Below are 27,421 nucleotides of genomic sequence, written 5' to 3' on the forward strand. Positions count from 1 at the left end.
CTGAAGGAAATTCAATATTTGTAGAGAAATGGTGTTGGGGAAATTAATGGGATTAAAGGCAAACAAATCCCCGGAGTCTGATAATCTACATCCCAGGCTACTTAAGGAAGAACCCATAGAAATCATGGATGCGTTTATGGCCAAGATACTCTTGATGTTAGAACAGTTCCTAGGGGTTGAAGGGTAGCTAATGTAACCCCATGATTTAAAAAATGAGGTAGAGGTGAAACTGAATCTTAGACCATTTAGCTTGACATCAGTAATGGAGAAAACAAGTCCATTATAAAAAGACTAAATAGCAGAGCTCTTGAAAAGCAGTGGCAATCGAAAAATAGCATAGATTTATGAAAGGGAAATCATGCTTAACAAACTGTCACAAAGCTGGTCCTTTTTTTCTAAAAAGCTGTTTCTTTTCTCAAGGATACTGTGTCCTTGGTTTTTATCAGAGGGGTCATAAAACCCTCCCTGCTCCGAGGTGGCTAGTTTGGTACAGAGATGAAAAGGGATTTTGAGATGCAATTTGTTTATTTGTAAACAGATAAGACTTCAGGCCAAAGTGGTCATGTTTTAGAAGTGACCTGTACAATGAAGGGGAGTGGTCAGCTCTCAAGCTGAGCAGTTCATTCCAGAACTAATTGGGACTTCAGCTGTGTGGAAACAGGCTGCTAGACCCTCTCTCCTTCTGCTCTTCTAACTTTAACTTGTAAGCATTTGTTTCATTTTTACTGTGTTTTAGGATGTTTACTTATTGGGACTGTTGTGTATATTCAGAACAGCATAATTAAGTCTGGTTTGGATAGACTGAGTTCTGTAGTTTTCTTTATTCTTTTCTTTGTATAATTTTGTGAATAATTTTTTGTCTGTTTTAAAACCTGGTAGTTTACCTAGCTAACTTACTCCAGGTCATTTCACTGTACGCTTAGTGAAACAAATTGCAAAGCTGCCTGCTTCAGAATGTTTTGAGTGGTCTGGCCTATTCCGTAACAAAATCTAGAAGAAATATTTTGAGGATGGAATTAGTAGAGTTGATAAGGAGGGATCAGTGGATGTGGTTTTTTTGGACTTTGAGATGACTTTTGATAAGAATTCACATAAAAGATTAGTATGCAAAAGTAAAATACATGGTATTGTGTGAAATTTGGTCTTCTTATCTGAGGAAGATATTATGTCTATGTAGGGAGTGCAAAGTTTACCAGACTGATACCCGGGGTGACAGGACAAATATATGAAAAGGGGCTGGATCAATTAGGACTATATTCACTGGAGTTTAGAACAATGAGGAATGTCGCACATAAATCTATAAAATTCCAACCGGACTAGAGGGGGTAAATGCAGGAAGGGTGTTCCAGATGACCTGGGAGCTCAGAACCATCGGTCACAGTCAAAGGAGACGAGGTCACGTAGGACTGAGATTAGGAGAAATTTGTTCACCCAGAGAGTGGTGAGCCTGTGGAATTCTCTGTTACAAAAAGCAGTTGATGCCAAAACAATGTAGCTTCGCAAGAAGGAGTTGAAAATATTTCTTGGGTATTAAGGGATCAAAGAGTGTGGTGAGATAACAGGAACAGGGTACTGAGAAGATCAGCCATGGTCATATTGAAGAGTGGAACAGGCTCGCAGGAATGAATGGCCCCCATCTTCTCCTATTTTCTATGTTTTTATTAAATTCAGATAGATAACCTCACATGCATTACCATCATCAGCACTCTTCAAAAAAAAACTCTATATCAATTTTGTTAAACATGACCTTCCCTTAACAAAGGAGAAAGTGAGGTCTGCAGATGCTGGAGATCAGAGATGGAAATGTGTTGCTGGAAAAGCGCAGCAGGTCAGGCAGCATCTAGGGAACAGGAGAATCGACGTTTCGGGCATTAGCCCTTCTTCAGGAATGAGGAAAGTTGGTCCAGCAGGCTAAGATAAAAGATAGGGAGGAGGGACTTGGGGGAGGGGCGTCGGAAATGTGATAGGTGGAAAGAGGTCAAGGTGAGGGTGATAGGTCAGACTGGGGTGGGGGCGGAGAGGTCGGGAAGAAGATTGCAGGTTAGGAAGGCGGTGCTGAATTTGATGGATTTGACTGAGACAGGCTGGGGGGAGGGGAAATGAGGAAACTGGTGAAATCCGAGTTCATCCCTTGTGGTTGGACGGTTCCTAGCCGGAAGATGAGGCGTTCTTCCTCCAACCGTCGTTTCGCTGTGGTCTGACGATGGAGGAGTCCAAAGACCTGCATATCCTTGGTGGAGTGGGAGGGGGAATTGAAATGTTGAGCTACAGGGTGGTTGGGTTGGTTGGTCCGGGTGTCCCAGAGGTGTTCCCTGAAACGCTCCGCAAGTAGGCGGCCCGTCTCCCCAATATAGAGGAGGCCACATCGGGTGCAAAGGATGCAATAGATGATATGTGTGGAGGTACAGGTGAATCTGTGGCGGATATGGAAGTTTCCTTTGGGGCCTTGGAGGGAGGTGAGGGGGGAGGTGTGGGCGCAAGTCTTGCACCTCCTGCGGTTGCAGGGGAAGGTGCCGGGAGTGGAGGTTGGGTACCCACTCCAACCTCTCACCCTCGGTACGCGCAGCCCTCCACTCACTCCGTTGCAACCCCAACCTATCAAACCAGCAGACAAGGGAGGCGCGGTAGTAGTTTGGCGCACCGACCTCTACACCGCTGAGGCCAAACGCCAGCTCGCAGATACCTCCTCCTACTGCCCCCTTGACCATGACCCCACCCCCCACCACCAAACCATCATCTCCCAGACCGTCCATAACCTCATCCCTCGGGGGATCTCCCATCCACTGCCTCCAACCTCATAGTCCCACAACCCCGCACCTCCCGCTTCTACCTCCTGCCCAAAATCCACAAACCTGACTGCCCCGGCCGACCCATTGTCTCCGCCTGCTCCTGCCCCACCGAACTCATCTCCGCATACCTTGACACCGTCCTGTCCCCCTTAGTCCAAGAACTCCCCACCTACGTTCGGGACACCACCCACGCCCTCCACCTGCTCCATGATTTTCGCTTCCCCGGTCCCCAACGCCTTATTTTCACCATGGACATCCAGTCCCTGTACACCTCCATCCCCCATCACGAAGGACTCAAAGCCCTCCGCTTCTTTCTTTCCCGCCGTACCGACCAGTACCCTTCCACAGACACCCTCCTTCGACTGACTGAACTGGTCCTCACCCTGAACAACTTCTCTTTCCAATCCTCCATGCTGTCCACGAAGTGCTCAGTCTCAGCCTCAGCCTCATAATACACCGTAGTACCCCCAGCTGCAACTCGATCTCCAAAACCCAGAACTTGAGTTGCTGCAGTTAGAGACACTCCTTTATACATGGTTATCCAGTACGTCCACATAGTGCAGAATAGGCTAATCATGGCCTGAGTTCCCCAGTCAAATCTTAACAAAGTGAATGTGGACTGTTGCTTTTATTTCTACCCTTACTCCGACTGAAATATAGACTAGAAAAATGTTATTCTTCCCTTTGTGTCAGACAAACAACCAGAATGCCTTCAAGTGAAGGAATTTAGATTTGAAATTCTATCAGTTATCTGCATAAAGGTTTTTAAATTCTGCTTACAGTCTTAATTCAATATCCAGTTACAAGAGACAAGCGAGAAAAAGTTACCTGCCTGCTGTCCTGTCATAACACAGTTCATTTTGTCGAAACAGCTTTGCTACTTGTTTGTCTGCTTCTGGGAACTCTCTGTTCTCATTGCTACTTTTAAGCTTACTGCTGGTAATCCTGAATCCTGCTCAGGTCCACTACAAGTCTCTGTGCTTTTCAGCGTGGATCATTAAATCATCTGCTTCTCTTGATGGGAACTCAATACCCAAAAAAGAAATACACATTTCTTTAGAAAAACCTTCTTGAGAAAATAGAAGAAATTTTCAGATATGTATTATTGTGTCATAGTGTCATAGAGTCACAGAGACGTACAGCACAGAAACAGACTCTTGGGTCCAACTCGTCCATGTATCCTAAATTAATCTAGTCCTATTTGCCAGCGTTTGGCCCAAATCTCTCTGATGCATATGCCATCCAGATGCGTTTTAAATGTTGTAATTGTACTAGCCTCCACCACTTCCTCTGCCAGGTCATTCCAAATGTGCACCACCCTTTGCGTGAAAACATTGCCCTTTAGGTCCCTTTTAAATCTTTCCCCTCTCACCTGAAATCTATGGCCTCTAGTTTTGTACTCTCCCTACTCTGTTTACCCTATCCGTGCCTGTCATCATTTTATAATCCCCTACAAGGTCACCCTCAGCCTCCAATGCTCCAGGGAAAATAGTACCTGCCTGTTCAGCCTCTCCTGATAGCACAAACCCGCCAACACTGGCAACATCTTTGTAAATCTTTTCTGAACCCTTTCAAGTTTCACAACATCCTTCATAGAGCAGTGAGATCAGAATTGCACGCAGTAATCCAAAAGTGACCTAACCAATGCCCTGTACAGCCACAATATGACCTCCCAACGCTTATACTCACTGCACTGACCAATAAAACCATGCATACCAAACACCTTCTTCACTATCCTATCACCTGTGACTCAAAAATCATATTGTGACATGGTGTTTGCTGTATAACTGATTCTAGCAATAACAGAGATGTCAAAAATCACTCAAAAATATTCAAATGTGGTTCTAAACTGATGTGAGTATTTGCAGATTTTCGAGACTGTACTGGCAGTATAAATAACTCACAGTAGTCCCAGCCATCCTGCTTTTGATTTGGTCCTCTGTAAACAAAGCAAACTCCTTATATGAGGTGGTGCGGTGGCTCAGTGGATAGTAATGTTGCATTACAACACCAGGGACCCATGTTCAATTCCAGCCTTGCGTGTCCGTGTGGAGTTTGCACATTCTCCACATGTCTATATGGTTTCTGCCACATGCTCCAGCTTCCCCCCCCCAGTCAGAACAGTCATGTTCAGGTTAAGTGAATTGACCATGATACGTAGCCTGCACATCACTGGACACTACAGGGCAATGTGGATTAGCCGATGCAAATGTGGGATTATGCGAATAGTGTAAGCTGCTCTTTGGAGGGTTGGTGTAGACTCAATAGCTGAATGGCTTCATTCCACACTGTTGGGATTCTATGAATTTTTAAAATTTGTTTCGTATCAATGTGAATCGTACAATGTAATGTTTCCTTGGGGACAATTGATTCTATTATGACAAACACCAAAATAATTTGGGAAGTGTCAAATAAATCAGCATCTATCAGAAAGACAAGATAGGTTAACATACTAGCAACAACCCTCTTCGGAACGGAATACTGAGAGGCAAAGGAGTATTTTAAATAGAATTCAAAAGAAAGCAAGAGAGAAAGACAGGAACAAGTAATGCTGGGGTACGAAACCTTCAAAAAGCAACAGGTGGTAACAGAGATATGAAATACTCTGATGTAGCGAATGCTCCACTTTGGAGTAGCAAATAATGGTAGATTTTTAAAAAAATTGAACTCAATTAAAGAAGTGTTTGAAATAATGATGGAAATGATGGGACAAAAACATGAATTGCTGGAAAAACTGAGTAAGTCTGGCAGTGTCTGTGCAAAAAAATCAGAGTTCACATTTCAAGTTGAGTTGCCCTTCTTCAGAACTGGGCTTCCCGCAGTTCTGAGGAATGGTCACTCGGTCCGAAACGTTAACACTGACTTCTCTCCAGAAATGCTGCCAGATTTGTGGAGCTTTTCCAGCAATTCCTGTTTTTGTTTCTGATTTACTGCAACTGCACTTTTTTGTGGTTTTAATGGAAATGGTGCATTTCATTTGCAGCTAAGTACTGAGGACATTCCAATCTGTATTAAGTATTAAGATACCCAGGACAAATATCAGATCCTTTTTCCAAAGGTTGTCCTAAACTTGGCCAAACTTGGCCAAAATAGTTCAATTCCTATGCTTATGCTCTCACCACTTCTTTTTACAGTAAAGGGATTATGTTTCATTTTTACTTTACTCCATTACCCTGTGCTGATCTTCCTTGGGTCTTTTTATGCTTTTCTGGTCATTTCAGTTTAATTACTGTTTGCACTTCTTTTCATTTTTAAAATTCTTCTATTTTTAAGGTTAAATTTCTCATTCCGTTAATTAGTTGCAACTTTCTGTGTTTTCGCCATCTATGTACTGTGTAAATTTGAGTATTCCTTGTTGTGTTTAACAATGATTTCTGTTGACGTCCTGACTGTTGATTGTGGGGCAATTTGTTTTGTTTTCCATCTGTTCTCTTCTTCCCATCTTTCTTTTGCAAATTTTTGACTTTGCTTGAGTTTGTTAGGAATTATTGCTATTTGCTAACTAATAAATTAGGAGTGCGATAACTAATAATTTGTTAGTTTGACTGGTGGTACATCATTATTCACCAATTATTCTTTATTGTTAGTAAAATAGGACTTTAGTAAGGAGAAAAATAAACTGTGGATGGCAGGAATATTCTACAATCAAATTGAAGTTTTTGTTAGAATCTCTGAAGGAGAGAAATATGTTGCTAACAGTCGAATGCTTCTTTTGTCTCTGGGGCTCTTTTTAAACTCCTTTACATCACTCTTGAATTACTGTATCTTAGTGTAACAACATGATTGCAAGTAGGAATGCATTTTCTGAGTATGCTTCTAATTCTTTTCAATAATTGTGTCCTGGAAATTCTGATTTCCATTTTGACGTGATGCTGCTTGATCCAAAGCAAATATTCACTAAAAATGTGTTTCTTGGAAGTTTGATTTTCCACAATTACTCCAATTCTGTTTTGTAGCTTTACTAATTCTTGCTAAACCTTTCTTTCTTGCATTCTACTGGCCTCTGCTTTGCTACAGGCTCTATGCCTTTCTCACTGTGCCAGCCATCCTTGCTGCATTGTTTTGATGTCCGTAATATGTGAATAACGTTGGAAGCCTAACGTAACACTTCTTCGTTAAAAGTGCAAGGTTAGCATTATTATTTACTGTTTAATCTATCATCTGTTCACCTTCTTTTGTTCATAATAGCTGATTTTTTTTTCTTTTTCAGATTGCTTTTTTAAATTCACCTAAGATTTTTATGAAGCATAATTTTGCAGAAGTTTATGTAGTCAATCAAGAAAAGAATTTTAGTTTCACAATCTTCCATAGGAGTTTAATACTAAACTAAACTTTCCTTCTTTGCAACTAAATCATCCGTTATTGTTCTGAATTAACAAATTAACTAGCAAGATTAAGATAATGCGTTTAGGGTGTCAGGAAAAATGGCAGAGTGTCCAGCATTAATAAACTGTTGTACAGGTATATGTTTTGCCTATTTTTTCCCTGTGTTTCCAGTTAGCATTAGGGTCAAGAATAGGACACCTACTGTTGTTCCATTTGTCTTTGCTTACATCATGATGTTGTACTGCTTCATAGGCAAATAAATACTTTGATCTGGTGCTTACATTTAAATTGTGTATGCAACTCGCTAAGTCATGCCTTTGGATTTGATACCTAATGCTATGATTGAGCCAGTTTTGGTTACTTTGTGTTGCTTGATATGCTGGAGGGGCAGATTGATCTGCTTCAGGTCCAGCATTAAGCTTTAGAAAATTGATTTTACATGCTCAATTTAAACTATAAAATATTAGTTAAACAAGGGAATAATGTCAAGTTGTGAATTTAAAGCTGCTTTCAAACCTGCACATTTATTATTGTAGGAGGCTAAAATAATCTAACTTTTGCTTACCACAGAATGGATCAGCCCTGAACACTCGAACTGACTTTTCAGCCATCAAAGAACTTGATTCTATACACAACGAAATTGCTGATCTTCACAGGTAAGCACAGCATTGTCACTGAAAATATATAATTTTGCATTTCACAAAATTATCAATTGTCAAGGCTTTGTCAAATCATGTGATAGTTTAACATTGTAATTATTTGCTGTACTGCAGAATAACTCATAAGAGATGTCAAATGTTCCATTGGTTAACTTAGACTTAATATTATAATTATTTACAATATTGTTAATTTATTTTTTAGACTGGTTCACCACCACCATCGTAAGGGCAATTAAGGATGAGAAATAGATGTAGGCCTTTCTAGCAACTCTCATATCCCATGAACGAATAAACAAAAAAATCTTGTTATTGTGTATGCAAAGCTTCGAGGTGCTGGATCAGTGCAGCTTATCTTTATAGGCCCACCTTATACCAGATTCACTCTTTGCCTTCTTTCTTCTCAAAATCTGCAAAAATTATTACACTGTTGAGAAATTATTACACTGTTGAGAAGGATCTGCTGCCTGTTTGTTTTTGCTGGAGGATATTTTAAAGTGGGTTTTATGTGAATAATGCAAAAGTCTTGTGAAACGTTTTTTAGAAACAAAATTGAAGCAATTATACATTTTTAAAAGTAGCTTATCTCCTGTCATTTCTGTACTTGTGCTTAGCATTTCCTTGATCCTAATTCACAACAGCTGTAAAAATGGAAACAACACTCTGTTTACATGGCTGTCAGAGTAGAATTGCTTAATCGGTCACCAGGGAAAGATGAGAGCAGTACAGGTTGTTTTAGCTACCAGCACATATTTTTCACATCTTCTGTTCAGAAACATCTAAGTATAACTTTGCACTGACGGCTTCTCCAACCCCTCTGTTAGTATTCAACGATTGTATTTTCTGATCCCTGCAAATGTTTAGTGTTGCTGAAAAAAGGAAACTACTGTTGAAGTTTCTCATAAAACATTTTCTATGGATGTGCTAGATACTATATATTGCATGTTTTTTCAAATATATTTTTATTGAAGAATACATTTTAAAATATTACAACAAATACAAAACAATACAAAGAAAGAACACTAAAGAAAAATGTAAAAATATCCCAAACTGCCCTCATGTACAAATGTATAAATATATACTTAACTAAATGAATAATAACCAACAATGGATATTGGACTCGTAAAGCACAATCATTATGGTTATATAAAAGCCCTTATAATTGTGGCAGACAAATCTGTGTCCAGGTATTCCTAAAAGGGCTGCCATGTCTTATAGTGATTCTGAGTCTTGTGGTGTACCATACTTGTGAGAAAATCCAAGGGGATATGCTCCATAACAATCTTCCGCCATCCCGACAGGCCAGGGGGATTTTCGGATACCCAACCTAACAAGACATTCTTCCTTGCGCAGAAAGTGAGGATGTTGCAAAGCTTTTTATTGCGCATCTACAGGAAACACACTGGGCAGGCCAAGAAAAGGAGAGATCAGGACTCTCCCACACCCTGCAGAGTCAATCTAACTCATCTGAGGGGACACCCCCCACTTGATGACATAAAGTGCTGACAAAAAATGTACTCTTAGCACCGAGCACCCTCCTCTCGATGTCGGATTTGTAGGGATCAGTCAAAAGTGTGGTCTTTTTTTGAATAAAATCTCTAGCTTGAAAAAAGCGAAAGAGGTCCCTGTTATTTCCGTGCTAACTGATCAAAGGACATCAAAGTGTCTCCCTCAAATAAATCACCCATGCAAGACACATCCCTAGCTGCCCAATGTTTAAATCCTGAATCTATCATCCCCGATTGAAAACCCGGCATACTATAGGTTTAAGAGAAGATGTTTTGCCAATATTGCCTTTCCTCTGCTGAATTGCCTTCCATGCTTTAACATGCTTTGATAACTACTGGGTTATGCCAATATTCCTTAATAGTCCTCATTTTGTCCAAAAACACCAAGCTAGTAAGGGGGCACCCTGCCTGAGAGGTTTCAGTATCTAACCACATTGAAAGAGGGTCCCCACAAGCGCACTCACTCACGTAAGATAAAAGCGAGCTTAGTTGATAATATTAATGTCTGGGAGATCCACTCCCCCCAATCTGTGAGGCACTTGCAGTTTAGCTAATTTATTAAGGGGCTACTTACAATGCCAAATAAAAAAGCTGAACCAGCCATTCAGTTTCCTGAACGTTTGCTTATCGAAAATCAGGGGAGTATCTGTATAGGGTATAGCAAACGGGGGAGAATATTCATCTTAATAAGCATAATCCAACCTAACCATGAGACCGGAAATGCCTCCCATCTTTGAAGGTTTTGTTTGATTTAGTCGATTAATTAATGAAACTAGCTTTGAATAACCGATGAAGAACTGGAGTGATGAATATGCCCAAATACACACAATCCCGCTGTGACCACTTAAATGGGAATCGATTTTTGCCCTCAAGACCAAGCACCTTCAGAAGACCACCCATAGGCATAGCCTCTGATTTTGCAAAATTAATCTTATACCCCAAAAGATGCCAAATGTGGTGATGCATTTATTAGGCGAGGTACCTAAACTGATGGATTTGACAAAAAAAAATGAGGACCTTGTCCACATACAATGAAATCTTATGCAATTTTGACCCCACTTCTGGAGCCTATATGTTAGGATCCCGACAAATGGCCTCTGCCAATGGTTCAGTCACCAAAGTAAAAAGCAATGGCTGCCCCTAAAAATGTTAAAATTGCTTGATCGTACTCCATTGGTGATGACCGCAATGAGAGGGTCACTGTTGAGAACCTTTACCCATCTTATAAAGGCTTCGTCCAAGCCAAACTGCACCAGAGTATAAAAAAGGTACGGCCGCTCAACTCAGTCAAATGCCTTCACTGCATCTAGAGAAATTATCAGTCTCTGTATTGACTGTTGTTGACATGCTTGAATTACATTAAGCAGCCTCCTAACATTATTGGAGGATCTGCGGCCCTTTATGAAGCCTGTCTGGTCCTCTTGAACAATAAAAGGTAACACAGTCTCCAGCCTCAACACAAGACTCTTAGAGAGGATTTGAAGTGCACATTTAAGAGTGAAATGGGCCACTACGAAGTACAGTCCTCTGGGACCTTCCCTTTTTCAAGAATAAGCAAAATATTCACCACTCTCCGAGATGGCGGGAGGCGATCATTACTGTATAACTCATGGAACATGTTGAGCATCGGGCCTGACAATAGGTTGATAAATTCCTTATAGAATTCGCTGGGAAGTCCATCAGGACCGGGTGCCTTTCCATTCTGAAGCTGCTTCACAGCCTTCTGCACCTCTTGCTCTGGTAAAGAGGCATTGAGAAAAGACTCTTGTTTGGGGTCACGCCCAGGAACTCCAGATCCTTGGAAAAGGACTCCACCTTGGCCCGCCCCTCCTCACAACCCTCAGATTGGTATAACATAATGTAAAATCTCTGGAATGCCACATTAATCTTTTTGGAATCACATTTTAGGTTCCTAGACCCTTCCCTAATCGACATAGTGGCTTGAGGGACGCTCTTTTTCCTGGTGAGATACACTAATTGTTTCCCTGGCCTGTCACCATGCTCATATAACCTTTGCTTTGCAAACATAAGCTTCTTCTTTGCTGTCTGCTGTCTCAAAATCCAAAATCCACAAACTTACTAAGGGATCCATTCACCAGTGCTTCGGGCCCACAGTAATGTCATTAATCTTAACCAACAGGTGTACTGGACCGTGATCAGAGATGATAATATTACCAATCGTACAAGATGCCACCAAGTCCAGAGTTGCAATGGGGGTCAGAAAAAATATCAATCCTGGTGTCACATCTGTGTGGATTGGAAAAAAGACATAAAATTCCTGGCTGTAGGCTGGAGGCGCCTCCAGACATCCACCAACCCTAACTCCACACACAGATCCACTAATTATTTAGTTTGTACAGAGGGTATTGGGGGGCCTTTGGGCAACCTGTCCACTGTGGGATCCATGAGACAGTTAAAATCTTCCGTGTAATGATATGCCGGGACTCGAGACTGATCAATTTCGAGAACACATCTACCAGAAATTTCAGGGGATGAGCCAGAGGGCAATAAACATTTAAAACACCATATTCTTCCCCATTTATCAGGGCTTTGAGAATTACAAACCTCCCGTGTGTGTCTTTAGCACACTCTAGTAACTTAAATGGGAGATTCCTTCCAACCAATATAGCCACTCCTCTACTTCTTGTATTAAAAGATGAAAAGTAAACCCAATCATAGCCATTCTGTTGTAGTTTCAAATGCTCCCCATCATCCAAGTGTGTCTCCTGTAACAAAGCAATATTCACCTTTTCCTCTCTAAGACCCCAAAGTACCTTCTTCCTCTTAATTGTTGAGTGACTCCTCTTGATGTTCCAGCTACACCATTTAATCAAGTAATTAGCCATAACCTTCTGCAGTAACATTTAGATTCCAGAGAAGAGGAACTTGAACCACAAATCGCAGAGCCTTAGTGTCGCAAGATCCATCGAACATAAAAACTACATAAACTAAAACTACTACAGTTAACAAACCTACAAAGCTATTAAGGATTATATACAACAAAAACCAAAAAACAAACCTACAGCCAATGGCGCTGAGTAGGGGAACTCACCTCCTGCCCAAAGAGGGCAACTATGCATTCCAAAACCCAACTTCCCATCCCGCTGCCAGTATTGCAGCCCAGGCATTTAAATACCTGAACTGGGCATAAACTGCCTGTAAGTAGGCATATAGCCATCCCAACCATTTTCCCTCCTCCTAGCTAGAGCTGGACTGCAAACACAAGCAGAAAAGAAAGAAAATACACCATGGATAGCGATGTGAATAAAGAAATTTTGGAAAAAAAAGAGTAAGTACTCCACCCATCCTTTGGTATAACTTAGAAATTGAAAGTATGCATCTCAATAGCCACCAAACATAGTTTAGACCAGATTATTACCAATAACAAACATAGGAAAAGAAGGCCCCAACTGGACTTTTCTTATTTTTAAAGAAAAAACAAAGACATACCCAAACAACACTACTTTGTACGTATTAAATTATTCAGGTTAGGTTAATTTATCCACAAAGTCTCTTGCCTTCTCTGACGCGTCAAAAAGATGTACAGGCCCATGTAAGGTGATCGGAAGCACCACCGGATACCCCCTGAGAATACTGAATCCCAAGCTCCCTCAGTCTTCTCTTGACGCCGTCAGAGGATTTCTGGATCACCGCCGCTGAGAGGTCCTGGAAGACCCCTCGTATAATAGAGCCTTTGGATCCTTCCCCTGAATTCTGGAAGCTTCCACGATTGTCTCCTTATCTTTATAATGATGAAACCATATCAAGAGGACATTGATCCAGACCTGACCTCCACGCCATGACTTGGTGCGCCCTCTTGATCTTCAAGCCTCTCGTGCCAGCCTCCAAGTTAAGGAATTTCGGCAACTTGTCCTCTATAAATTCCGCAGACCGCTCACCTTCCGCAGACCAATGATCCAAATATTTTTCTCTTGCCCCTGTTCTCAAGGTCATCAACTTGGTCAAGCAAATTATGGACCTTCGTCTCTAGGGCTTGGATCATATTCTTGGAGGAACTGGTATCAGCTTCCACCATAATGACTCAGTGTTCTACCTCATCTATCCTTTTATCCAGGATTCCCAGCTGCTGAAATTGCTTCTGCAGCATGATAGAGATTGGGGCCAGCTTCCCCTCCATCTGCTTACCCAACACCTTGCAAGATTTCATGAGCTCCTTCACCAGGGCCTGGTAAGAAATTGAGTCCAACGATCCTGCAGGCTGGGCCACAGGCCCTTCTTCAGCATCCCTAGACGGTGAAAACCAAGGCAGGTTGATTTTTTAATAGTTTCCTGGAACTCCAGGAGCTTTCCAGAGTGCCAGGATATTGCACTGGTCCAGGTAGGGTGGGTTAAAAGTTCATCCCGCTTGTGCTGTGATGTTCCTAAATCGTTGCCATCTGGGATCCCCTCCCCACTTCCTCCAATATTGCAAGTTTTTAAAGAATCCACAAAGAATTTTCTATAACCTTTCATGTCTATAGCATGCCTCGTATGGAGTCATCATTTTTTTTAACCAAATGTAGCAGCTGAGTGTTGTTTATGTCTCGCCATACTTGGTCACAGACTGCTTCACTGTTCGTGCAGTTGCATATGGTACTAGACACACTGGGACATCAATGAACATCCAAACTACTCATCTTAGATTGGAAGGAAGTTAATTGATGTAACAGCTGAAGATAATTAGGTCTTGCACCCTAAAAATTTCCTGCAGTGATGTCTGTGGCTGAGATGATTGGTCTTCAAAAACCATAACCATTTTTCTATGTACCAGGTTTGACTCAAATTATTGGAGATGTTTTTCCAGATTTCCATTTGATTTCACTTTTGCTAGTGGACCTTGAAGCCATACTAAGTCAAATGCTAACTTTATGCCAAGGACAGTCTCATCTCTCCTCTGGAATTCACTTTTTTTGTCCATGTTTCCAAAGATAATAAGACATAGGAGCAGAAGTAGGCCATTCAGTCCATTGAGTCTGCTCTGCTATTCAATGAAATCATGGTTGATTTGATAATCCTGAAGTCCACTTTCCTGACTTAACCCCATAACCCCTTGATTCTTTTACTGATTAAAAATCTGTCCAACTTAACTTTGAATATCATTAATGACCCAGCATCTTCAACCCTATGTGGTATAGAATTCCACAGGTTTACTACCATCGGAGAAGAAATTTCTTCTTATCTCTGCATTAAATGAGCAAGCCATTGTACTGTGATCAAGCCATCTGGTCCGACTCACTCTCATGAGGAGAAATAATCTCTTTGCATTTACCTGGTCAAGGCCTCCAATAATCTTTTATGTTTCAATAAGGTCTCATTTCATTCTTTTGAACTCCGCTGAGTACAAGGCCAATTTACTTGACCTTTACACCTAAAATCTCTCCATTCCCAGAATCAACCTAGCGAATCTTCTCCAGACTGTCTCCAATTCCAATATACCTTTCCTTAGAAAAATGGTTGAAAACTGTTCATGGTATTCCAGGCATGGACTAACCAATTTCGTTGATCTGACATATTTAGCAAAACCTCCTTATTTTCATACTCCATTCTCTTCAAATAAAGGCCAACATTTCATTTGCCTTGCTTATTACTTGCTGAACTTGGGTGCTAGCTTTTGTGATTCATGCGACCTTTGGTTCCCTTTGTGCTCCTTCAGACTTTCCCTCATTTAAGTAATATTCAGCTCTTTATTCTTTCTGACCTAATTTCACATTTTCCTATAGTATATTCTGTCTGCCAAGTTTTTGACTATTCATTTACCTTATCTAAATGCCTTTGTACAATCTTTGTGTCATTTTCGCAACTTGCCTTCCCAGCTATTTTTTCTGCCAATCACAGACTCAGCGATAGTATATTCATGGACTAGAGGGAGAACTAGTCACTTGAATACAATACTGGCTCACAGGTAGTAGACAGAGCGTGATAGTGGAGGGTTTTTTTGGGGCTGGAGGCCTGTGACCAGTGGTGTGCCACAAGGAATGGTGCTGGGTCCACTGCTTTTTGTCATTTATATAAATGATTTGGATGTGAATGTAGGAGGTATGGTTTGTATGTTTGCAGATTACACCAAAATTGGAGGTCCTTACCATTGTCACCTTACACCACTCAAATGTCTGTGTCTCAATCCTATTCATTCTAAGCTTTCCTTTGGCGTCCATAACCACATCTAACCAGTCAAAAGTTGGCAGCCAGTGAACTGAATAGGTCCTCTCAGAGGTAAAAAAAAATGAATGACCAATCTTGAGTTCCCAAGAATTGTGGAACTCTTTCCTCCACCAAGTCTCTATGTTAATGCTGTTGTTTTCACAACAGTCTATTTTCTTCTGATAGAACATTTTTAAAACTCTGAGGTATTGGGTAATGAGGAGTCATTGCTTTTTCCACAAAAGTCATGTTTTTTTCTAACAGGAATGTAAGATTTTTAAAAATTTCTCTTCAGTGCATGCAATTACCTCTGTATTGCAATCGAATGCTTTTTCAAGATAAGGTTCTGGGAGCATTGATGAATAAAGAGACCTTGGAGTGCAGATTCATAGTTCCTTGAAAGTAGAGTTGCAGGTAGATGGGGTAGTGAAGAAGGAATTTGGTAGTGCATTGAGTGTAGAATTTGGGAGGTTATTTTGCACCTGTATAGGACATTGGTGAGGCCACTTTTGGAATATTGCCATCACCTCTGGTCTCCTCGCTTTCGCAAAGATGTTGTTAAATTTGTAAGGGTTCAGAGAAGAATTACAAGGACATTGCCAGGGTTGGAGGGTTTGAGTTGTAGGAAAGGCTGAATAGACTGGAGGCTAATTTCCCTGGACTATCAAAGGCTGAGGGGTGACCTGAAGACGTTTATAAAATCATGAGTGGCATGGATAAGGTAAATAGTCAAGGTGTTTTCCCCAGAATAGGTGAATCCAAAACTAGAGAGCATAGATTAGATTAGATTAGATTAGATTCCCCACAATGTGGAAACAGGCCCTTTGGGCCAACAAGTCCATGCCGACCCTCTGAAGAGTAACCCACCCAGACCCATTTCCCTCTGACTCATGCACCTAACACAATTTAGCATGGCCAATTCACCTGACCTGCACATCTTTGGAATGTGGGAGGGAACGGAAGCACCCGGAGGAAACCCACTCAGACACAGGGAGAGTATGCAAACTCTACACAGACAGTTGCCCAAGGCTGGAATCGAACCTGGGACCCTGGTGCTGTGAGGCAGCAGTGCTAACCACTGAGCCACCCAATGTAAGGTGAGAGGGGAAAGGTTTAAAAGGGATCTAAGGGGCAATTTTTTTCATGCAGAGGATGGTGTGTGCATGGAATGAACTGTCAGATGAAGTGGTGAAGGTTGACACAATTACAACATTTGAAAGGCATCTGGATGGGTATATGAATAGGATGGATTTAAGAGCCATAAGGGCCAAATAGCAGAAAAAGGGACTAAATTAATTGAGGCAATCTGGTCAGCATAAATGAGGTGGGGCAAAGGTTCTGTTTCTGTGCTCTGCATCTCTATGAATCTCTAACTCTATTTCCATTATCCAAGTCATTAATATATATTTTAAATAATTGTGACCGCAGCATAGATTCCTATGTCAGTCCACTGGTTGCGGGTTGCCAACCTGAAAATGCCCCCTTTATCTCAAATCTCTGTCTACAGTTAAATGGTTAGCCAATTCTCCACCCATGTGAATATACTACCCCAACATCATGGACAATTATTAAGTTACATTATGTGCAGAATCTTATTGAATAGCTTTTGCAAATTCACATGTTTTACGTCTACTAGTTTGCCTTTATATATCCTGCTTGTTACCTCCTGAGAGAACTGTAATAAATTTGTGACGCATGATTTCCCCTTCATGAAGCAATGCTGACTCTGCTTGATTTTCCGATGTATTTCTAAATGCTATGCTTTCACATCGTTTTACTGGACTCTGTGACAGATGTTAAGCTAACTGGCCTATTGTTAACTGTGTTTTTTTGCCCTTCTGAATGAGGGTGTTACATTGGCAGTTTCCAATTCTGTGACTTTTTCTTGGAAGATTATTATCAGCTCCTTCAAAATCCTGGTTTGCATCTGTCAGGTTCAAGAAACTTTCCAGACTTGAACTCCATTAGTTTCCCAGTATTTTTTTCTTCATCATAATTATTGTTTTTATTTTATTTTCCCCTTTTGCCCTTTGAATATTCAGTCTGCAATTAATACTAGTAATTTTCCTTTACCATGAAAACTGATCTAAAGTACTTATTGAACTCGTCTGTCATTTCTGCCTTATTTCCCAGCCTCATCTCTAAAGGACCTCTCTCTTCCTTCTTTTTGGCCTCTCTCTTCCTTTTTTTTTTAATAAATATATTGATCAGCAAAAACAAACTTTGTTGACTTTACAAAAATATAAAGTTATAAAAAATATAACAAATACCAGTATAATAAAAAAAACGCAAATTACAATACAACTACTGCCTACTAACCTACCCTATAAAATAAAACAAAACCAAACACTGTGCAAAACAACACCAATAAATAAGTGACTAAAATAAAACAAAAGCACACACAAGAACACAAAATAACAATGCTCGGCACAAAGCTCCCAAACAAAAAAACGGGGGAATGTTGTATATATACCTGTATTAACTCAGGAGTCCCATTTCGAGGGCCCAGGCTCAGCAAACCTAACCATCCTGGTTAAACGAATGCCCTAGTTCAGATAGCAGAAAATCTGTGTCCAAATAACTCAAAAAGGGCTGCCATGTCTTATAAAAAAGGTCTATTGCGTGGTGCACCATATTTGTGAAAACATCCAAAGGAATGTACTCCATAATTTATTTTCGCCATCCCAGCAAGCCCGACAGGTTCTCAGACACCCAATTCATCAGAATATTCTTCTGTGCATAGGAAGAAAGAATATTGAATGGTTTCTTCCCATACCCATCCAAAGATGATACATTCGGTAGACCTAGAAAGAGAGATGTTGGGTCTACTTTAACATTGGTACTCAATATCCTCCCTATCTCTCCTGCCACTGCGCTGCCATAAACATGGAGCCTGTGGAATGTCCAGAAGCATGGGTCGGAATACCTACACTTATTTTACATTTGTCGCACATTAGAGATGCTCCTTTGTTAAACTTGCCAGACGGTCCGGTGCCAAATGAACCCTGTGCAGAATTTTTAACTGCCTTTCTGTATCGGGCTTATAGGGCTTAGTGAGAACTGTAGTCTTCTTCTGGATGAAATTCCTAACCTGAATAAAACAGAAAAGATCTCTACTGAGCAGCCCGTATTTGCAACTCAATTGCTCAAAAGACATCATAACCTCCCCCTCAAACAAGTCTCCCAAATCAGAAACTCCTCTCGCTACCCATAGCTTGAACCCTGACTCCATCATCCCTGGTCAGAACCCCAGCATACCAATTGTGGGGGTGAGTGATGAAGTCATGGATTAACAACACTCGCTCTGATGCATTGCACTCCATGCTTTGACTGCCGCAACAATGGGGTTCCGGCAGTGGTCCATAACTGTCCTCATCTTATCCATGAACAGCAGGTTAGTAAGAGGCAGGCCTCGATATCCAGCCATATTGAGCCTGCATCATTACCTGCCCAAACGCACACAAAGGATAGCATGGAACTCAGTTGATATCTCCTGATGCCTGGGAAATCAACTCCTCCCCATCCTTGAGACAACTGCAATTTAGTAAGTTTGATGAGGGGCTGCCCACGACGCCAAATGAAAGAACTGAACCGACCCATAAGTTTCTGTAACGTTGATCTGGGAAACATTATGGGGCACATACACGTGGGATAAAGCGAACGAGAATGGACATTCATCTTAACAAGGGCTATTTGGCCCAACCACGAAATTGGAAGAGGGTCCCATCTCTGGAGATCCAACCTAATATTGTCGAGCAGGTGAACAAAGTTAGTCCGAATTAGCTGATCAAACATGGGGGTAATAAAAATACCTAGGTATCGGAAACCTGCCTGTGACCACTTAAAGGGGAACCTAGGGCCATCTTCAACCTCTGGCACTTCCTTAAGGTCAACCAAAGGCATAGCCTCTGACTTTGCAAAGTTGATTTTATATCCTGAAAAAGCCCCAAATGAATTGATACATTGTATCAGATGGGGTATGGAGGTCATCGGGTCCAATAAAAATAGAAGGACATCATCCGCATATAGTATAATCTTGTGTACCCATGATCCCACTTCTGGAGCAGTTCTGTGTATGTTCTGACGAATGGCCTCTGCCAACGGCTCTATCACCAATGTAAACAACAATGATGAGAGAGGGCAGCCTTGACAACTACCCCTGCCAATCCTAAAGTTCCCAGACTTCACCCCGTTGTGATGACCGCAGCCAGAGAGTGGCGATATAAAACCTCCACCCACCTCGTAAAGACCCCGCCCAGCCGAAACCGCTCTAAGACATAAAAGAGATACAGCCATTCCACCCAGTCAAATGCTTTCTCTGCATCTAAGGAAATCACGAACCCCTGGATCGATTGTTGCTGACAAACATGGACCATATTCAGCAACCTTCTAATATTATTAGAGGACCTACAGCCCCTTATAAAACTTGTCTGGTCCTCTTTGACAATATAGGGCAACACCTTCTCTGATCTCAGTGCCAAAATCTTAGACAGAATCTTAAAATCTGAATTTAATAGAGAGATGGGCCTGTATGAAGCACAATCCTCTGGAACCTTCTCCTTCTTAAGAATGAGGGAAATATTAGCTTCTCTCAGAGATGGTGGTAAGCACTCATGCATATAGGAATGATTGTACATTTCCAGCATTGCCCTGACAGAATCTCTACACACTCCCTATAAAACTCACCCGGGAGGCACTTTCCCACTTTGAAGTTGCCGAGCTGCACCCTGAACTGTCAAGGGGGCATTAAGGAGAGAGGCCTGTTCCAGTGTTACTCCCGGGAGGTCTAGGCTCTTTAAAAAGACTTTCATTTTAGCCCATGCAACCTTCAGACTGATACAATTCAGAGTAAAATCTCTGAAAAGCCTCATTAATCCTTTTGGCATCATATGTAAGGACCCCAGCACTGTCTGTAATTGCAGTAATGGATTGGGGAGCACACTTCTTCCTCGTCAGATACTCTAAATATTTCCCTGGCATATCTCCATACTCAAACAGCCTTTGTTTAGCAAACACAAGTTCTTTCTTTGAGGTTTGTATAAGTACTGAATTCAGGGCAGCTTGGAGGGCCGTGACCTGCTGTAGCTTGGTCACCGAAGGCTTCGCAAAATGTGCTGCCTGAGTGGCTTTCAGCCGCGTCTCAAGTAGACATTGCTGTTTCCACTTATGTCACTTCTGGTTAGCTAAATAGGAAATAGGTAATCCCCTAGCAAAGGACTTAGCAGTGTCCCATAGCATAGACAGACTACGGATGCTGCCTGAATTGCTGTACTCTTCCAGCACCACTGATCCAAACTACTAGCCCTGCCTGAGTTGATAGTCAAAAACTCCTGAAACTCCCTCAAAAAGTATTCTACAAATTTGGAATCCTTGAGGAGAAAAGGGTCCAAACGCCAGTGCCATGAACCTAGTCCCTCACTCTTGCCCTTAACCTCCAAATGTACTGCCACGTGGTCAGAAATAGCTATGTTCCCAGTTTTACAACCCATAGTCAAATCAAAAAGGGTCGAGGGAGTCAGAAAAAGATCAATCCTCGTGTGACATTTATGTGTATTTGAGAAAAAGGTGAAGTCCCTGCCAGTAGGGTGAAGACATCTTCAAATGTCCACCAGCCCCAATTCCTCGCATAAATCAGTCACCTGCTTGGCATGTGCAGAGATAGTTGGGGGCCCACTGGGCATCCTGTCCACTGTTGGATCCAAAAGGTAATTGAAATCCCCCTTCCCCCTGTAATAATGTGCCGTGTTCCAAAGGCACTCAGCTTAGTGATGGCAGTAATTAAAGATTTGAGGGGATGCGCCAGGGGGCAGTAGACATTTAAGGTGTCCTCTTCCTCCCCATGTAATAGGGCCTTAAGTATCACAAACTGCCCTTGCTCATCTTTCACCTGCTCTAATAATGTGAACAGAAGATTTTTATGGATAAGTATAGGCATTCCCCTACTTTTTAGTAGTAAAGGATGAAAAGAATACCCAGTTAAAGCCTCCCTGTTGTAACTTCAGGTATTCCCATCGTAAAGATTGGTTTCGTGCAACAGGGTGATATCAACCCTTTCTCTCTAAAGGCTATAAGGCATTTTCTTCCTTTTAACAGGTGAATGACTTCCCCTGATGTTCCAGATGCATAATTTAACAAGAAACTTAGCCATATCCCCTTTCAGAGATCCTTGAACCCCTGGAATGGAGAACCCTGCTTGCATTGCACCGAGCACCATTAAATGGAGACTCATAGAGTCGTAAAATTATGTATACAATAACTACTCTAACATAACTACAAATGACTATTGCTACCAAAAAACAACAAAGAAAACCAACTGTCAAACCTTGAATACTAGACTCTCCTCCCTGCCCGTAGGGGGCACTCATCCTACCCATCCCCACCTTCACAGCTCCTTCAAGTCCAGACTGTGCCCCAGCCTTTGACAAAAAAAATGTAAACAAGGTGATGATCCTTAAATCAACAGAAGACGACAAAGAAAGGATAAGCACTCCACCCATCCTCGTCTCCATGTCAACTCCAATTATAGCTAAAAGAGAAAAAGAACAAAAAAGGGGAAAACAACAAAGGGCACCCATAACATTTCCCATGATAAAATCCAGTTTAACAAAAATAATAGGACCAACATTTTTTTTGATTAGATTATATTACTTACGGTGTGGAAACAGGCCCTTCGGCCCAACAAGTCCACACCGACCCTCCGAAGAGCAAACCACCCAGACCCACCCCTACATTTACCCCTTCACTGCGGGCGATTTAGTATGGTCAATTCACCTAACCTGCATATTTTTGGACTGTGGGAGGAAACCGGAGCACCTGGAGGAAACCCACGCAGACACAGGGAGAATGTGCAAACTCCACACAGACAGTTGCCTGAGGCAGGAATTGAACCCGGGTCTCTTGTTCCAAGATGTTTTTCAAAACAAAATTACTAGGGAGAGAGGGAAAAAATGGAAAAGGGAATACACAGGGAAAGAAGGAAAAGAGGACAAGTATTAACCATATTCTTCAGATCAGTTGGTCCATTTTAAAGTGTTCACAAAGTTCTTGGCTTTATCCAATGAGTTCAAAGTATAAACCGAATCCTCGTGGCTGAAATGGAGCACTGTCAGGTACCTCATGGAGTACTGGATGCCCAGGTTCCTCAGCCTCTTCTTCTTTTTTATATAGATATTTTTATTAGAAATTTAACATTTTTACAAGTTTACAAAAATAAACAAAACTCTCAGATATAAACATTGATATACAATTAGCTCAAATATACAATAGCCAAGATTTGACAACAAAAAAAAACAAAACAAAACAAAACAACAACAACAAAAAAAAAACCCAAAAAAAACAACAAAAAAAAACAAACAGACAAAACTCAACTATCTACTAATCTAACCTACAACTAACCAGGGTGTATATTTAAGTCTCTTACATGCTCGGGATGTGTTAACATCAGATATGATAAAACCCGTATTCGTGCGGGATTCCTCCCCCGAGGGGCCGCGGACCAGCCAGGTTCGTAGTCTCAATTAAATAAAAGCCCTTGTTAGGATAGCCGAAATATCTGTATTTATGTAATTCAAAAAGGGCTGCCATATTTTATAAAATAATTCGGTCTTTCGGTGCACCATATTTGTAAGGAAGTCAAGGGGAATACATTCCATAATTAGTCTGTGCCAATTTGAAAGTCCAGGGGGGCCCTCCGCCACCCAGTTCATCAGAATATTTTTCCTTGCACAGAAAGAAAGAATAGAAAATAGTCTCTTCCCGTACGTGTCCAGGGAGGGAAAGTTCGAAAAGCCCAAGAGGAGAGATACGGGGTCCACTTTTATTTCCGTTCCTAAAATTTCTGTCAGGGTACTTGCTACTTTAGTCCAATATCCACGGATCTTATGACAGGTCCATAAGCAATGTACAAGAGTGCCCACCTCTATTTTGCATTTAGGACACATTGGAGATGCTCCTGCCTTAAATTTTGCCAATCGAACCGGTGCTATATGGGCCCTATGAAGTATCTTCAGCTGGATAGCCTGGGTTCTGTTACAAATAGTAATTCTTCTAGCATTTTCCCAGATATCATTCCACGTTTCTGTGGAGATTTCTAGTCCCAGATCCTGATCCCATGTTTTAAGCAGATTATCCATATCTCCCGATACTTCATCATGTAGCAAATGATAAATATTACTGACGGAAGATACCCCCACTGGTCGTAGGACACTACATTCTCTATCGGATTTATAAAGACTATCTAATAACGTAGTCTTCTTCTGTATAAAATCTCGAATTTGGAAGATTTCCGGATCCATAATACAATTAAATTCTCCCCCTATAATTATATGACGGGCATCAAAAGCCATCAATTTTGAGAAGGCTTCTGTTATAAATTTAAAGGGGTGTGCCGGGGGGCAGTACAAATTTAAAATCCCATATTCCTCTCCATTTATGAGAGCTTTAATCAAGATATATCGTCCAGATTCGTCTTTTATCTGCTTTAGGATTTTGAAAGGGAAATTCTTCCGAACAAGAATAACAACTCCCCTGCTTTTTGAGCTAAAAGAAGAAAAAAAGGCCTGATCAAATCCGCCCTGTCGTAATTTCAAGTGTTCTTTATCTGACAGATGCGTCTCCTGTAGGAGAGCTATATCAACTCTTTCCTTCTTAAGATTTGATAATATTTTCTTCCTTTTAAGTGGCGAATTACTCCCTTTGACATTCCAGGTGCACCACTTAACCGATTGATCAACCATAATCCTCTGGGCCAATCCGAGACCCCTCGGGAGGGGGAACCCTATCCAGAACATCCCGAGCATGGAACATGTAAAATTTACAAAAATAAACCCTCTTTAATACACCCACAACAATACAGTAAAAAACTATTTCTAAATAAAAAAAATATAAAACGTATCTAAGTGGAGACTTTCCCCCTTGTTCCCAGGGGGCGTCACTTCCTCTCCAAAAATCCCTCATATCCTCTCCCAACCAATGCCCCACCCTTGACCCAGGCACTCCTCAATAAAGTGAGGAAAATTCAAATATAATACAAAGCTAGAGTTAACAGTGAGCACCCCACCCCCACCCCTACCAACACCTGGGTATATTTGGTAATGTTAATACCATATATAAACATATAACTATAAAATTACCAGTTCAACAAATAATAATTAAATATGATAATACAAAATAACGAAGGGAAAAACAACCCCGCTCCTAAAGACAGAGGTAAAATCGAATAAGGGAACCACCTCCCCCCACCAACATTAACCAAATCCCCCAACTTATATATACATATATATACATACACATACATATATATATATATATATATACATACACACACATATACATACACCCCTCATATATACATAAAATAATAACAGAAAACAACTCCAAGGGGGGGGCGGGGGGGAGAAAATCAAATCCCTCTCCCCTCCCCCCATAATAATATTAAGCAATAAGGTAAGAAAAAAAAAGGGAGGGGATATAAACCAAAACGGGGGGGGGGGAGGCAGACCAACATCCATTATGTCCTACAGTTTATCTAAGAGAGTCCAAGAATTCCTTAGCCTTTTCTGGTGATCCAAAGTTATATACAGAACCTTCATGGTTAAAGCGTAACATCGCTGGGTAGCGTAAGGAGTACTGAACATTTAAGTCCCTTAAACGCTTCTTCGCCTCGTCGAATGCCTTCCTCTTTCGAACCAGAGCCGGGGAAAAGTCCTGAAATAGCATGATCTTGGATCCTTTGTAGATCATAGCTTGGGGGTCTTTTCCGAGATTTCTAGAGGCTTCTAGGAGTATCTGCCTCTCCCTGTAGCTCTGCAGCCGGAACAGGACCGGGCGTGGGCGCTGGTTCGAGCCGGGCCCGCGTATTGCTACCCGGTAGGCCCATTCCACCCTTACCTGGCCTGATCCAGCTTGCAGATTTAAAAGTTGTGGCAGCCACTGCTCCAGGAATGCTGTAAGCTGGCCTTCCTCTTCCTGCTCGGGAAGGCCCAGCAAACGAATATTTTTTCGACGACCTCGATTATCGAGGTCGTCAATATGATTTTCCAAGGTCCGGACTCGCTGCTCGAGAGTCCGGACCTGATCCACGGCCGATTGAGCGGTTGTCTCCGAGGTCGCGGCCTTTAGCTCCGCCCCTCCGACTCGGCGTTGAATTTCTTCAATTTCACGGTCGTGCTTCTTCAGCGCGGCCGACAGCGACTCCCAACGATTCCTGGATTCGACGATAAAGGCATCGATCTTCGAGTCAAGCTTGGAAATCATTTCTGTAAGGCTTGCTACTGTTGGTAAGTCCCCCGGGGCGGCTGTGGACGCCTCTGCTGCAGCTGGAGAGTGTGGGGGAGGGGTTGCTGCTTGCTGAGAGCTGCGGGCTCCCTTCCCTTTAGTCATTTTAACTTAGGATAAAGTTGCTTAAATGTAGCTTAAATGTAATATTAAACCACTAATTCAGTTACTAAACTATTATAAATGATTTATAAATTATTTGGTGAGCTTGGTAGGGGGTAGGTGACCCACTGTGCCCAAGTCTTGGGAGGAGCACTATAGACTCAGTCTTACTGGGTCGCCGCCATCTTGGATCCCCCGCCATCTTGGATCCCCCGCCATCTTGGATCCCAGCCTCTTCTTAAACTCCTTGAAGGACTTCCTCTTTCGGATTATAGTCTCTGAGAAATCTTGAAAGAACATAATTTTTGACCCCATGTGCACCAGTGCCTGTTCAAAGTTTGTGCGAAGATTTGTAGCTCAGGTGCTCATTGTTGTGGTTCTGTTCGCCGAGCTGGAAGTTTTTGTTGCAAACGTTTCGTCCCCTGGCTAGGCGACATCATCAGTGCTTGGGAGCCTCCTGCGAAGCGCTTCTTTGATGTTTCCTCCGGTGTTTATAGTGGTCTGGGAACAGACCACTATAAACACCGGAGGAAACATCAAAGAAGCGCTTCGCAGGAGGCTCCCAAGCACTGATGATGTCGCCTAGCCAGGGGACGAAACATTTGCAACAAAAACTTCCAGCTCGGCGAACAGAACCACAACAACCAGTGCCTGTGGATCTTTCCCCAGAAATCTGGAGGCTTCTACCACTGTTTGCTTGTCCCTGTATGTGTGGAGGTGCACTAGGACTGGGTGGGACCCACCCGATAGGCCCTTTAAATGTGCAGCCATCTGGATTCGATTTGAAGGCCCAGGAATTGCGGCAGCCAGTGTTCAAAGAAGCTGACTGGCTGCCCGACAATTTGCAGATTCATCCTCCGAACTCGATTTTCAAGGTCATGGTTCGACCTGATCTCGCACTTGCTGCTCCAGGGCCTAGATCCGTCCAACCAAGGACTCAATTGCCGCTTCCGAGGTTGTGGTTTGACCTTCCACCTCCTCCATCTGTGCCCCGAGGCCCTAAAGCTCCCGTTCATGCTTTTGCAGCATGGACGTGATGGGTTGAATCTGGGCACAGATTTCCTCGATCACAGCCTCAACCTTCAGGGTAAGTCTCGCCATCGCACCCACAAATTCCATTAAGTCCCTCGGGGGTTCAGAGTGTCTTCCCTGCTGCTGTTTGCTCGCTCCCTTTCTCTTTGGCATCCTTCTCACTCCAAAATATGAACTAATATGTGTTCTCAAAGTTTCACATTAACAATTATCTCAGTAAGTCAGCCAGGGATGACAAAAAAACACCCATTTGCCTTGGCTGTTAGGCAGAGCCATCCACGGCAGTTCGAAAGAATCGCCGCCATCTTGCCGAGTCCCGGCCTCTCTCTTCCTTCTAAAGATTTTAAAGAAGCTCTTACTGTCCTTTTTATGTTACTTGCCATCATTGTTTAATTTGTCCCTCTTTATTTAGTTTTTGCCATATTTTGCTGGCTTTTGAAGCTTTCCTAATTTTCTATTTTGCCACTAAACTTTGGTACATTTTGTGCACGCTTTGTCTTCAATTTGATATTATCCTTAACTTTCTTAACAATAGTCTGTTTATCCCCATCCTCATGTCCTTATTCCTTACTGGAATATATCTTTTCTGTGA

At 41.9% G+C, this 27,421-nt stretch overlaps 1 protein-coding gene across 4 annotated transcripts in view; it reads left to right on the top strand.

Moving 5' to 3' along the window:
* eps15 (epidermal growth factor receptor pathway substrate 15) overlaps positions 1 to 27,421 on the top strand; it is a 183,774-nt gene that overhangs the window by 63,420 nt on the left and 92,933 nt on the right. For all 4 annotated transcript variants that reach the window (XM_087990607.1, XM_087990609.1, XM_087990610.1 and 1 more), the window contains exon 12: positions 7,686 to 7,771. In XM_087990607.1, the coding sequence (XP_087846733.1) occupies positions 7,686 to 7,771 (86 nt within the window). The remainder of the gene's footprint in view (positions 1 to 7,685; positions 7,772 to 27,421) is intronic.

This window comes from Chiloscyllium plagiosum, unplaced genomic scaffold (assembly GCF_037043375.1).
Source record: "Chiloscyllium plagiosum isolate Xiang-an unplaced genomic scaffold, Cpla_swu_hap1 HiC_scaffold_9, whole genome shotgun sequence".
Lineage (NCBI taxonomy): Eukaryota > Metazoa > Chordata > Chondrichthyes > Orectolobiformes > Hemiscylliidae > Chiloscyllium > Chiloscyllium plagiosum.